Source organism: Elgaria multicarinata, chromosome 7 (assembly GCF_023053635.1).
Source record: "Elgaria multicarinata webbii isolate HBS135686 ecotype San Diego chromosome 7, rElgMul1.1.pri, whole genome shotgun sequence".
NCBI classification, from domain to species: Eukaryota; Metazoa; Chordata; class Lepidosauria; order Squamata; family Anguidae; genus Elgaria; species Elgaria multicarinata.
Window position 1 is genome coordinate 83,551,975 of NC_086177.1, and position 14,683 is coordinate 83,566,657.

The following is a 14,683-nucleotide window of genomic DNA, read 5'->3' on the forward strand; positions in this document are numbered from 1 at the left end:
GAGTGGAGGCCAACAGGCACTCCTCCGAGGCAGACAATTCCCTAGACAGCAGCCTTGTTTCAGTTAACTCCAGCTAAAACCTCTCTCTCTCTGACTCTGATCCTCCAACAGCCTGCAGGTGCTGCTTCTGCTGTCTCTTCTACCCTGGCCCTTCAACTGGAGGAATTTCACCATCTCAAAGCTTCAAGACCTATCTTCTTCTTCAAAATAAAAATTAAAAAAAATACAAATAAAAAAAAAATAGAGAGATTTCTACCTGCCAAAAAACCCTTTTCCTACACCTGCCTTTTTTCTAGGGATCGTCCCGGGATCATCCCTGTGCATGCAAATGCCACACAGGGGATCCCGGGAGCAGGCAGGGACAATCCCTTCATTTTCCTGGGATAATCCTTAGTTGCAGAAAGGGCCCTAGATACTAGTCCCATTCTGGAAACAGCAACAACCATACCGAACTATGAGCTAGCAATCTACCTAACAAATGGGCGGTTGGGCAGGCACTATGTACGTGTTACTGAGATAACACCCTCATAATCCACTTGAGCTCCAGGTTCAGATGCTCACCTGGCTGGTGGGTTGGCAGAGCAAATACCAGCTATGTACCTAAATTAACACGTTACACTGTCCTTCTGTGCAAGGGCCTGCGAGGGCTCAAGTTGAGCAGTCCTGCCTTCTTTTTTGGAAGACAAACTGCATGGATCAGGTCCTGATGCTAATGGTCTCCATCTGCACCTTGAATTTGGTTTGGAAACATACAGGCAGCCAGTTCAAATGGGCCAGAATTGGTGCTATATGGTCCGGCCGTCTTATCCCTGTTATCAGTCTGGCTGCTACATTTTTCACAAGCTGCAACTTCTGAACCATCTTCAAAGGCAACCCCGCGTAGAGTGCATAGAAGAAATCTAACTTGGAAGTTACCAGAGTATAGACAACTGATGCCAGATTATCCCTCTCCAGATAGGGATATAGCTGAGCTACCAACTGAAGTTGGTAGAAGGCACTCCATACCACTGAGGCTACTAGAGCCTCAACTGACAAAGATGGCTCCCAGAAGACTCTCAAGCTATGACCCTGCTCCTTCAGGGGGAGTGCAACCCCATCCAGAACAGGTTGAGCACCCTCCATTCGATCGGGAGAACCACCCACTAACAGCAACTCCGTCTTGTCTGGATTCAGTTCCAGTTTATTAACTCTCATCCAGTCCATTGCCTCAGCCAGGCACTGATTTAGCACATCCATAGTCTCACCTTAAGAAGATGTAAAGGAAAAAACAAAGCTGCATTTCACCAGCATACTGATGATATTCCAAAACTCCAGAGTTCTATCTCCCACATTCAATAAACAAGTACCCACTCCATATGGGCCCTATTTGTGCAGAGAAGCCCTAAGCACATACATCTGTAGACACAAACTGATGCCAACCATGTGGTCACTAGGGTGCACAGCATAGAAGGGCATGACTAGTGGATTTGCAACCCTGCAGGAGGGGCCAGGAAACACAGTCCAACAGCCCTCTCCACATTTTGGATATACCTGAGTTTGAGGCTCAAGTCAATTTCCCTAAAGAGAGATATGTTTGAAGAGATTGCTGATCTCGTTTTAAACTCTGAAGCAATTAAGAGGGCAAATGATATTCCAGGATAAGAGATATTGAGAAGCAATATTTTTTTTCCCCCTTGGGTCCTCCTCTCTCCATTTCTTTTTAAATATTATTGCTTTCCAAACAGAACTCATCTCATTTTTTCCCTTATGTTTTATATAGTCTTTATATTATTTTGTTTGGACTTCTAATTCTGGACTCTTGCCCAGCATTTTCTTATAGGCTGGCTCAGACAGGAAGTTGAATAGAATGGTCATCCTTCATAATTGTTTGAGATCAACCTGACTTACACAGACCAATGTCTTCTTTGTGAGCCAGAAATAAATTGTGCAAAGAACTCTTAATTTTCTGCACATTCCTGTACCACTTAATCAGAGTAATGCCTCTAAAATGCTTGTAAATTTAAGTTAAACAATACTCATTAAAGACGAACACATTTATTGTAGCATAACTTTCATCACCATAAGATGCACGTCATGTTATCCATAGTTGGTAGGTATATGTATAAACACATGGGCATAGAGGATGACCAGGGACTTTCCCCAGGATATCTGGGACCGTGGAGTTCCCAATATTTCCATGGTCCCGGGACCATCCCGGTGTGGCCGCCACTCCCATGTCATCCCTTTTTCCCTGGGATGGCGTGTGTGTGTGTGTGAGTGTGCGTTTGTTTTGTTTTTTACCTTTTCCCACGCAACCAGCTCCTCTTAAAAAAATATGGTGGCCACAACGCCCCTCTTCCCTTCTGGGATATCGCATGACCGTCTAGACGCTGGGGGAGGATTGCGGAAGCAGATAAGTCCGTGATCCTCCCCCCTCCCTCCTGCTACAGCCTTAGGTGTAGACCTGCCCATAGTGCCTCTGATACTGGAAGTAATATATAACCATTATGACTAGTAATGATAGCCTTATCTTCCATGAATTTATCTAATTCACTTTCAAAGCCATCCAAGTTGGTGGTGATCACTATATCCTGTAGTGGTGAATTCCATAGTTAAGTTGTGAGTTGTGTGAAGAAGACTTCCTTTTCTCTGTCCTGAATCCTCCCCTATTCAGCTTCACTGGATGATCCCAGTTTCTAGTATTTATTTATTTATTTATTTATTTAAAAAGCATTTATATCCCACCCTATATCAATAAGATCTCAGAGAGGAGTACAGATAAAAGCATACAGCATAAAAACAGTAAATATACACAGCTAAAAACAAATTAAACCAAATTAAGTATTATGAGAGAGACATATTTTTTCCACCACACTTGATACACCTCTATCATATACCCCCGTATTCATCTCTTTCTAAGCTGAAGAACCCCAAACATGGTATCCTTACCTCAACGGGGAGTTACGCCATTCCCTTGGATCGTTTTGCCTGCCCCGTTTCTGCACCTTTTTCAGCTCTACAATCCTTTTTGAGGCACAGTGGCCAGAATTGTAGTCAATATTCCAAGTATGGTCACACTATAGATTTGTATAATGCAGGGATGCACAACTTGCCGCCCTCTAGTTGTTTTGGCCTACAACTCCCATCATCCCTCACCAATGGCTATACTGGAGAGGGCTGATGGAAGTTGTAAGCCAAAATATCTGGAGAACCATAGGTTGTCTACCCTTATAGAAAGACATTATAATATTGGCAGGTTTATTTTCAATTCCTCTTCTAAATGATCCCCAACATGGAATTTTCTTCTCCTACCCCACCCCCAAACTAAGGATAACACCATGTAATTGACAAAGTGGGCTGTAGTCCATGAAAGCTTATACCACATAATACTATTATTAGTTTTAAGGTGCCACTAGGTTCTTTGCTGCTTTCTCAAATCATATTTTCCACATGAGCCTATTCTCAATGTAAAGGAATGGGTACAAGTGCATGATCTTCTAAGCAGAGAAAAATACTTAAGTGCTTTTAAGTCACACTTATTTCGATGAGGGAGTTAAGCATATGCATAAATATCTCCTATTGAAATCAATGGGATAACATTTTTAGCTTTGGCAGGATTCTGCCCATACCATAGTCCTGTTCAGGTGATTGCCTTAGCACATGAGGGTTTAAAACAGGCAGAGTGATAGGGCCCTGAACGTTACACCTGCCCCCTACATCTCTAGGCATGCTTCCTCCACCCTCCAGTCCAGACCTTACTATGTTGAATCAACAATGCAAGTAGAATACATTGAACTGTAGTTGAATGCCAGTAGAACTCTCTGTGCAATTGCAGACCCTGCCTTATCAGAGTTTCTGTTTGCGCTCAGTTCTACTCATATTCAAGTGAACACAAGTATAGCTCCCTTTCAGATATGCCAGTTCAATAAGGCAAAGTTTCAATTGAAGAGGGTGGGGCAGAGTGCCTGGAGATGTAGGGTGCACGGCCAGTATATGCAGACCCATCTCTCTATCCGCTTTAAGCCCTCATGTGTTCAAACAAATGCCTGAACAGGGCTTGTATGAATTGATCTAAGAATGTTGCTTTCTTTTAACAGCAAAGGAACTAATGAGTGTACTTTAATGTAATAAACCATACACATGAGCAGTTAAAAAAAAAGATCTGGCTGTAGGAGAGTTAATTACAATTCTGTAGCCAAATATCCCAAAATATCCTAACAAATCTATTATTCACCCAAGAAATGCCTACTTAATAGAGGAAGCAGCAAAACAAGCTTTAAAGAGGAAGAATCTAGGAATGAACACTAACCCCTCTGCATGCATGGATTCCACGCCACCCAAAAGGCCACGTACCTCCCTCTCCCCGGCAACTGCAGCAGCCAGTGTAAAGGGCATCGTCATAAAGACATCCCTCTTTTTCATATATGCATAGTGTACTTCTCCCAATGATGGTACATAGTGATCCAGTAAACTGTGGCACATGCCAGGCAGTTTTTTGAATATTCAAGCCACAGTCATGGCTTGTCATGAGACCTTTTTATGTGGCCTGACTTTTAGGACTTAACGAGAGCCGCACTCAAATCTTTGTGTTGGGGGTTAGCTGCTTCCCAACCCACCCACCCAACCCATGTATCATAATGGGATATTTTTATTTTTGCCTTGAGCACGTAGCTCCTCTTTCAGGATAGCGAGGCTTTACATTAAAACAAAGCTTAATATTAATATGAAATATGAAAATAACGATAGCCAGTATGGTACTGTGGTTAGAATGTTGGACTAGGATCAAGGAAACCCCAGTTCACATCCCTTTCAGCTATGAAGCTTACTGGATGGCCTTGCATCAAATTCTCTAACCCTAACCTACCTCACAGGGTTGATACAAAGACTAGAGATGTAAAATGTCTGGAAATAATGAAGCCATGGGGGGAAATGTAAGATTCCTACCATAGTTATTTCTTAGAGTCTTTATCAAAGTGTTTGATCTAATGTATCTTTTACTGATAGACAGTAGAGATGCTCCAGTCGTGCTCAGTTTCCCTATCATGTGAATAGAGTCACTATTTAATAATATGGAAGAAAATGTGCCTCTTTGACAGTTTGGGTTTTGTTCGACAGAGTACTGTGTTTCTGCGCTTGTTCTTTTTAAATATTGTAGCAGTCAATTGATGTTGTTCTAATCTAAAACCCACATTGATGGTGCTATATAAATAAATAATAATAATAATAATAATAATAATAATAATAATAATAATGTGGGGGAGCTGAACACCGAAGGTTATCTAGCCATTGTCACCAGATGCGACAGAGCAACATGTGGATTCCCAACCTATGTTTTTTTAAAAAACAAAACAAAAACACAAAACTTTGAGGCTTGGGTCTATGGAACTCACCGCCATAATTTTGAATAAAGTTCTCAGACCTCACCACTAGGGAATGCTGCCTAGCCACATGGCTGTGAGTGAGGATTTGAACCTGGGTCCCCCTCGTCCTACGAACATGGGTTATTTGTTTACATTTTTAGATAAGCAGATCAGGCGATACATCAAATACATGGTTCTACACACCTGAGGTGTTTGTTATTGGCATTTTTAGATAAGCATGAAACACATCAAAGCACATCAAAAGTTCAACCCTAGGAAGATATTGTCTACGTTACCTGTGACTACAATCACCTGTGCTAGGAGCAGTAGATCAGTAGTGGTAGTTTATTATATTACCATTGGGAGGCTTAGGTAAATGTATTTTACCTAAGAAGGCAAATGTATTTTTGACCACCAATAGATCCCCTCATTAATAGCGCTACAGATCTCTGCGGGAGTGTGTGTGTGTGTGATGATATTTTGCCTAGCCTCATCTCTGTTTTTCATTGGCAACCAGATGCAATCTGATCCGTAATCACAACATTTAAAAGGGCAACTGCTTTAAACATGTAAAGGAAATACATCCATTAAAGCTAAATGTGGAAGAAGGTGACATATTTTTTTCAAAGGCAGCTATGAGGTTCCAGAATATGCCTAACAGCATTGCCTGTATAACATAAGTTCAAAATATAGTTGCCCTTTCAACTTCCTTAGAAATATTCAATAATTCAAATAAAGCCACATTTGTAATAATGTTAAGGAATATAACCTAACCCCTACACTGACAGTCACAACTGCAACATGAATAGGGCTTTAAAAGCACTGTTGATCTTGCCTGCAGTTCTTAATTAATATGCAATAGGCCCATTGCAGTTCCATTGGATTTACTTCTGAGTAAATGGTTTGAGACATAAAGAACTGAAAATGTGCCTCAGAGCTATTCACGTGTACCTCAAAGTCTGTGGGTGGTAGAGGTGGGAAAGTACCATCTCACACTGTGCCTTAATCTCCAGTACACCTGTCCACTTTGGATGTATATGCTAGATGTAATATTGGTTATATAGTCTATGGCCTTAGCTAGACCTAAGGTTTATCCCAGGATCATCCCAGGGTCATCCCTGTTCATGTAAATGACATACAGGATATCCTGGGAGCAGGCAGGGATGACCCCGGGACGACCCCGGGATAAACCTTAGGTCTAGCTAAGGCCTGTGTTGAAGGTAGTCCCAAAAATATTTTATTCAATTCAAAGGCCTCCGCCCTTGTTTCCTTGCTGCTCCATATGTTGTGACCTGACCATCAGAATACCTGTGTGATGCCAGCTTTCTCTATTTAGTCACTTTTCAAAAGCTGCTTTTTCTGTGAAGCCTTTGGCACAACCTCTTACCTCTGTAGCTTAGCTTTTAACTAGGGCCTAATCCACACTTAACAGGATATTGCACTATGAAAGTGGTATGAAAGCAGTCTATAAAAGGCAGAAGCCACACCAAGCAGGATATAGCACTGGTATATAGCACTGGTATATTGTATGTGTCAATGGGCCCCCATAGTTGTCAGTGCACTTCAATACTGCTATACTACTACTCCGCGAGCCCCTGCAGTACAAAGTAAGGCAGGTGGCTACCAGGAGGAGGGCCTTTTCTGCTGAGGCACCCCAGCTGTGGAATGAGCTCCCTAACGAGGTTCACTTGGCACCTACATTATATGCTTTTAGACGCCAGGTGAAGACCTTTTTATTCTCCCAGCATTTTAACAGTCTATAAATAAATTTTAACTTGGTGTTTTAAATTTGTAATTTTGCATTGCTGCTGTTTTTATCTGATTGAGCTTTTATATTGTATTTTATATTATAGTTTTATACTGTTGTTTTATACTTTGAATGTTTTTAATTTTTGTGAACCGCCCAGAGAGCTCCGGCTATTGGGCGGTATAAAAATGTAATAAATAAATAAAAATAAATAAATAAATAATATAAAGCAGGAGTGTGGCTCCTGCCTTTTATATACTGCTTTCATACCGCTTTCATAGTGCAATATCCTTCCTAGTGTAGATTAGGCCTCTGCCTAAGTAAGTGTATCTGAAACAACTGCATCTTGCTGCCCTCCCCAACCTGATACCCTCCAGGTGTTTTAGACTACAACTCCCAGAATTCCTGACTATTGGCCATGCTGGATTAGGTTTATGGGAGTTAAAGTCGTAAACATCTGGAGGACATTAGGTTGGGGAAGGCTGGCATATTGCTTCCCTGTTTACCCCTGCCTCCTCTTCTCTCCCCTGCCTCAGTTGTTTACCCTGTGTCATATTTTACACTGTATCCTACTTGGCACAAGGACCTGTCCTTTTACACTCTATGAAGTACCATGCACATTAGTGATGCTACATAAATAAATAAATAAATAAAGCATCATTATAATCATAATATGCAAAGTTCAACACAATTGTGACCCCGCCAAAATTGGAAAAGGCCATGGAAAAATCACAGAGATCGGGCCTATGAACGTTAGAGACTATGCACATAGACACCATTTTAATTTAACATCCAAAGCATGGCTGCAAGATGGTCTGGAGGAAGAGCAGATATATCCACAGGCAGGATGAATGATTGTGAATCACATCTCTTCCTCTCACTTAGGCACACTTTGAGATACTTGTGAATACACCATTTCTTTTTCCGAACAAATTCTTTGTGCAAACCATGCAAACTTTGAAAACCCTATGAAGTTAGATTCCAAATAATTCAGGAGAAATAGGGAGCACATGGAATAACAAGGAAAAGATTTAAAGGCACAGTTAAAGAAAGACAAGGCACAATAAACTGATCCGCTCCCCCCTCAAAAATAACATGTTAATTACAAATCTGTTCCTTACCTTGGCAAAATTCAAAGTTCCCTTTTTTCCGGCAGTCACCTATTACTAAACTCAGTGCTCTCCAAGTGTTTCTTTTGACAGATATCATTCTCCACCAATCGTCCTGCTAATTTCCTCTCTCCTTTTCTGACTGGGACAGATATTACGTTCACCAGCCCAGAGATCAATCTTTTCTATTGACAACAACAAAAGGAAAAAAAACAAAAATGCACATATCACAGCCAGTTTGAAGCACAAAGCCCCTTTATTTACATGATAATACTAGATCCCTTTTTGAGTGAAAATTAACAGAAATAGTAACTATAATCCTAAAGCCAATACTTTATTATTACATTTTAAAGGCAATACTTTGTTTAATTCTCCAGAGAAAATAAAAAAGCTAAATGCACAGTCCGTTGGGAGTTAATATTGTGGATAAAATACAGGTCGGAAACTATGAGTGAGTTCACGCATAATGAGAAGCCACTGTGGGGAAATATTTGAGCTAGGCTTGTTGCCACCACAGCCACCATTTTGAATATTCAAGCTGTACCAGGGGCAGGCCGTAGCTTGTTGTAATGTGCAAATGCAATGAAGGTGAATTGATGGAGTGGTTGACAAGGCACCCACAGCCCTAAAACAGCTCACAGGTTCTGGGTGGCTTGTCAAGCACCTCAACAACTCACTCACACCAGGTTCACATGTAATGACAAGCTATGGCAGTCTCCCACTGTGGCTCAAATATTCAAATTGGCGGCTTTGGTGGCGACAAGAAGCTTCACAGGGAAATTTCTCATTACATGCAAACCTGCTGCAAGAGTTAACTTGGGTCAATTGATCATAGCAACATAGGAAACTGCCTTACAGCAGGTCAGACTATTTATCCATCTATCCCAGTATGATCTAGTCTGAATGCTGCAGCTCTTCAAGGATTTAGGCAAAACCCTTCCTTATCACCTGCTACTAGAGATGGCAGAGACTGAACTGGGCCCTCTTTCATGGAAAACATTTGCTCCACTACTGAACTTGGGTATCTTCATGGTCACAGAACTCTCACAAACTTTAATATAAAGATTTCACCATAAAAGCATAGGGTTCTTTACCCACTAAAAAGCAGCACACCTGCACCTGGGCTGATATATTCCCATTGCTTTCTGTGGAATTAAACCAGATAAATGCAGCAAATCATTTGGGTACCACTGGGAAAATATTTTTCAGCCTGGCTCTATAGCCTTCATGCTTTCCAAAAAGCTACCATATGGAAATCCCATTCCCTTGAAAACATTTTGTGAATGATAGCTCAGTAATTCAAAGCTACATACATCGAGAAAGGAGGAATCTCACTGTATGAATCTCCGGCCACCGCTAGACCTAAGGTTTATCCTGGGATCATCCAGAGTTCGCCCTTGCCTGAGCGCTGGATCCCCTGTGTGTCACCTAGATGATTAGACAGAAGCTTTGGAGCCACTTATTACATATTTAAAAATGGTTATTTTAGTTGTAACCAGAAATGCTCCCTTTTACTGTATTACACTACTAGCATTATGCAAATACCATACATAATTTATAATGTAAAACCTACCATGGGTTCAGAGGACATGAGAATTTACTTCCTCCAATTTTGTAAGCCTTTCAGATTACTGATCTAGACCTAGTTCATGGTCACCTCATATTTTCCTTGATTTCCAGTGTTCAAGGTGCAAGTGTCATTGCACCACACTTACAAAAAGGAAGATATCAGTAGGCTTGGGAGAACCCCAAGGTTTCCAGAAGTATCAAAACTTTGCTGAGGTACCCAAAGTACTTTGGGGGAGGGAGAGACCAAGGGGGGAGAAAAATTGTGCAATGAAGACAGAGCATGCTCAGTGACCATGGAACGCTGATTGTTGGGAGAAAAACACGGAAAGCCAGATAGAAGACAAAATGGAACGGAGTACTAAGGGGAGAATGTGACTGACTGACTGGAACAGTGAAAAGGAAAAACTATACACTGCAACATGCTGTTGCAGGTCCCACTTGTACATTATAAATCGCAAATTAATCTTAAGTGACATATAGGGCCAGTTTCAAAGGTTTGTTATCAGTCGTGGTTTTTCAGAATGTAGTTACATGCAGAATATGCAGCTATACACAATGTTTTTTATTTTCTGTATTTCTATTGAAATGTAATGGTTTACTGTGTAAACCACTTCTCCTTGTTAACTTTAAGCCACTTAGAGAACTGGTATTAAGTGCTGGTATTAACATTTAAATCCCTAACCAGCTTGGAGCCAGGCTACCTTTATTTATTTATTTATTACATTTTTATACCGCCCAATAGCCAAAGCTCTCTGGGCAGTTCACAAAAATTAAAACCATTAAGAACATAATAAAACATCCAACAATCTAAAAACCCAAATACAAAATACAATATAAAAAGCACAACCAGGATAAAACCACACAGCAGAAATTGATATAGGATTAAAATACAGAATTAAAACAGCAAAGTTTAAATTTAGGTGTTAAAATACTGAGAAAATAAAAAGGTCTTCAGCTGGCGACGAAAAGAATACAGTGTAGGCGCCAGGTGGACCTCTCTGGGGAGCTCATTCCACAGCCGGGGTGCCACAACAGAGAAAGCCCTCCTCCTAGTAGCCACCTGCCTCACTTCCTTTGGAAGTAAGGATCTTCTCCTCCCACATATTTGTCCAGATCCTAAGATCATTTTCAGAAGCCCTCCTCTGGGTAACCCCACCCCACCAAATGAGGTGAAATGACTGGCTACTAAATAAGGGGAGGGGCTTTTCAGTGATGGCAGCCCAGTTGTGGAATGCCTCCCCCAGACAGGCTTGCTGGGTGAATACATTGTGGTCTTTTTGGCGTTAGGTGAAGACCTTTTTATTCTCCCAAGCATTTTAGCTGCTTCTGGTATTTAATTTGCTTCTGGTTTTTAATTTGTTTTTACTTTGGTTTTCTTCTGTTGTTTTATACTTTAAGGTATTTTCTTTTAGATTACATTTACCTTTTGTGTAGTTTTAAGCTTCATTGTGAACTTTAATTTGTGAGCTTTTGTGAACAATAGCTTCAACTATTGGGCAGTATAGAAATGCAATAAATAAATGCAGAAATAAAACAAAATGCCAAGAGCAACCAATAAATGGTGTAATAAATTGCATATTTGTAAACAAATTCTAAGCACGCACAAAAGCATAAAAGAATTGTTCCATGCTCTTAAAAAATCTAGCCCAATTTATCCCTTCAAATCTATTGTCATTATCTGATGAATTAGATCCCTTGATCAGAAATGTCAGCCAGTAAATAAATATAACTCAAAATAATCATGAAGATATAAGTTATGACAGTATCCTGTCCTGAGTCTTCAAAAAGGGGTATAGTGCAAATCTAAATACCCTTGAACCTAACATCATACTGTATGAAGCAATGTATTTTCTTGCTATCACATGAGGTGGATTTCAATATGTTTGTTTTGGGAAGAACCATCAATCACCTTGTTTACTCATAAATTCTTCTTGCCCAACATAAGCAACATTTCATAATAAATATATACCCTATTAGTGATTACACTTGGACTGGGTTCACACAACACGATAACCCAGAGAATGTGCTGAGGATAGGTTATCACTGAATCATGTGTTGCTGATGAATTGTGAATTGTTGTGTTGCATGAACGAGCCGTGCTAACAATCTATGGTTTGTTAACCCCAAACAACCCAGAGTTCACAACCCAAGAACAAGCCATGAGTTCTCTTCATCGGTTGTTTCTGGTTAACAAACTACGGTGTATTAGTGTGGCTGAGTTTATCAAGCCATGGGTCACCAACAACCCACAATTCAGGGACAAGTCAATGGCAAATAATAGTCAACCCCTACTCTGTCATGTTATGAGAACAATGTCGGATAGCTTCCCGTAAGTCTTTGAAGACAAATTCCTATAAATTTTAATGGAAATGAAACATATGTGTAAAGATAACAGTATCAAGCTACACATGTGATACTTGTCAAGCTTTCAATTTGATAAAATATCAGTTATATTGTTAAAATTGTTTCCAAATTCTGTTACTCAGCTTGGAAGCAGCATTGTTTTGTCAACTCAATATGGTTGTTATTTACCATATATGAAAGTTCCTTTCAAACCAAAAAGATCAACTTTCATACTTCAAATATTCCTCTTATAACATTAGACATTTTCAAGAGTTATTTTGTAGAATTAAGAAGCAAATTAATTTAGGATGTCTGCATCTAATACCTTTGATGCCTCTAATTATTTGACCTATCAAGAAGTTTCATGGATTTCACAGATTTGCCTTAAGCCTTAGCTAGACCTAAGGTTTATCACGGGCTCATCCTGGGGTCGTCCCTGCCTGCTCCCGGGATCCCCTGTGTGTCCCCTTTAGATGCACAGGGATGACCCCGGGACGATCCCGGGATAAACCTTAGGTCTAGCTAAGGCCTTAGTGTAAGAAAAAGGGAATCTATAGGGTACACATGTAAAGATGATTCAAAACCGAACATAAGCAACATTAGTGCAAGATAGATAATCTAAATTTAAAATACTTATTTTCAAGAAACCTTGGAAATTGACAATGAATTGTTAAGGAAGTGAAATTTCTCCCATTTTGCAAATGCTATGAGAGTCACACTGTTTAATTAATATCTTCACTGAATACGATATACAGCAGCCATTTGTAAGGCAAACTTTGTACTTCACTTATTTGTTGTGCTGTCATGGACATATGTATGTGTATGGACAAACACATACATACACTGCATTCAGACAACACGATAGTCAACGCTGGGGTAATAATCAACGTGACAGTTGTTTATCTAGGGGGTTCTCCTCACACAACATGATAAAAATCAACCATGGTGTAGATTAGGATCAGCACTTAGCCCACGCTGAGTTGATTCACTCATCCCCAGCCCTCTCTCACCCCTTAGTCCTCCCGCTAGTATCCCATTAACCATGGCTGCTGAAAATCTATCCTGCCAGCTGGACTAGAGCAGCAGCCACTGCTTCGACTGCTCTTGCCTTGTGACTCTATGGTCGATGAAATAACCAACAGTGGCCAAGGAAATAACCAATAGTGTCCTCCACAAAACACACTAACCAATGGTGGTTCAAATAGCCAACTCTGCACAGCGTTGGTTATTTTCATAGGTTATTTCAGCCAAATAACCAAATGTTGGTTAAAAAACTCCCTCTCCACAACACGATAACCCACGGTGGATTAAATAACCAACTGTTGACTATTTAAACCACCACTGGTTATCATGTTGTCTGAACAGATGGATGAAATAGCGCAATAAATCATTGGAGTAAGTTCTCCTTTTTAAAATGTGTCCACTATCTACTAAAATGCCTATTCAAGAATGGTTTTAATAACAATAACAACAACAACAACAACAACAGCCTTTTGCTTTTGCTGGGCAGGAATTACTGCTGGCGCAACAGGAAGCTAGGGCTTGATAGCACATCCAGAAACTAGCTCAAACTAGCCCACTTTCAGAATGGGTCAAGTCAGCAGAGCTTGTGAAGAAAGCTCCATTGACTTCTCCCATTCTCAAAGCACTAGTTTGGGCTAGTTTCCAGGGGTTATACTGTGAAGCCCTATTTCCTGTTCTAGCGGCCATTCACTCTACTGCAATGTGATTGGCGGGCCGGTCAGTCTGCGTTGAATGCTGCCAACAATGTCCAAATAAGCAATAGCAAAATTCCAGTTATAGGTATTAAGTCAATACATTAATTTTGTTGTTTAACACTTGCAGGTAAAAAGTGCACACAAATGTGCTCAAAAAGCAACACAGGAACATAAGACACTGCCTTATACCAAGTCAGTCCATCAGTCCATGTAGCTCAGTATTGTTGACACTGACTGGAAGCGGCTTTCCAGGGTTTTAAGCAGGGATTTTTCCAGCTCTACACCTGGAGATCAGGGGATCGAACCTGGGACCATCTTCATGCAAAGCATGTGCTCTACCACTGAGCCAAGGTCCCTGCCCAAACAGCCAACTTTCAAACAGAAAGCCTTAAACAATTTGTATTTCTCCAGAAGAGTGGCATTTAAAAAGCTCATCATGTTGAATAACCATGGAAATAGTGAAAAACATACATTCCCAAACAAATATTACTTTTTCTCAATGGTATGAAGTAATTAAAGCCATATGTGTAAATCTGTGATCCATGCAGTAGTTCAAGCTGCAGCTAATAGAAAATACAGAGAATGAACTCTGCCATATAAAAGATTCTTGTTACAGAAATATAATGTGAAAACCAGATGCAGTCAGAAACCCTTAATCACAGATGGGAATGTAATCACTGGCATACAGAATATTTTTTGATCAATCTTAACCATATGCGAAATGTATTTATTTTGTGCAGAATGCAATAACTTGAGAGCGCCTCCTATTTGGAATCAGTTAACCTCATAGTCAAGGCACTTTTATCTTATTCCCTCCACTCCCTTCCAAGATATTTGGCTGAGCCAAGGTTTTAAGAA

The 14,683-nt window shown here is 40.3% G+C and overlaps 1 protein-coding gene across 5 annotated transcripts in view; it reads right to left on the reverse strand.

Moving 5' to 3' along the window:
* The window catches only part of RUNX1T1 (RUNX1 partner transcriptional co-repressor 1), a 166,558-nt gene that overhangs the window by 129,089 nt on the left and 22,786 nt on the right, over window positions 1-14,683 (reverse strand). For 3 of the 5 annotated variants that reach the window (XM_063130928.1, XM_063130927.1, XM_063130933.1), the window contains exon 2: window positions 8,208-8,380. The exons of the other annotated variants lie outside the window; for them this stretch is intronic. In XM_063130928.1, coding sequence (XP_062986998.1) covers window positions 8,208-8,295 — 88 coding nt within the window. In that variant the 5' untranslated portion in view covers window positions 8,296-8,380. The remainder of the gene's footprint in view (window positions 1-8,207; window positions 8,381-14,683) is intronic. 5 annotated transcript variants of the gene reach the window in all.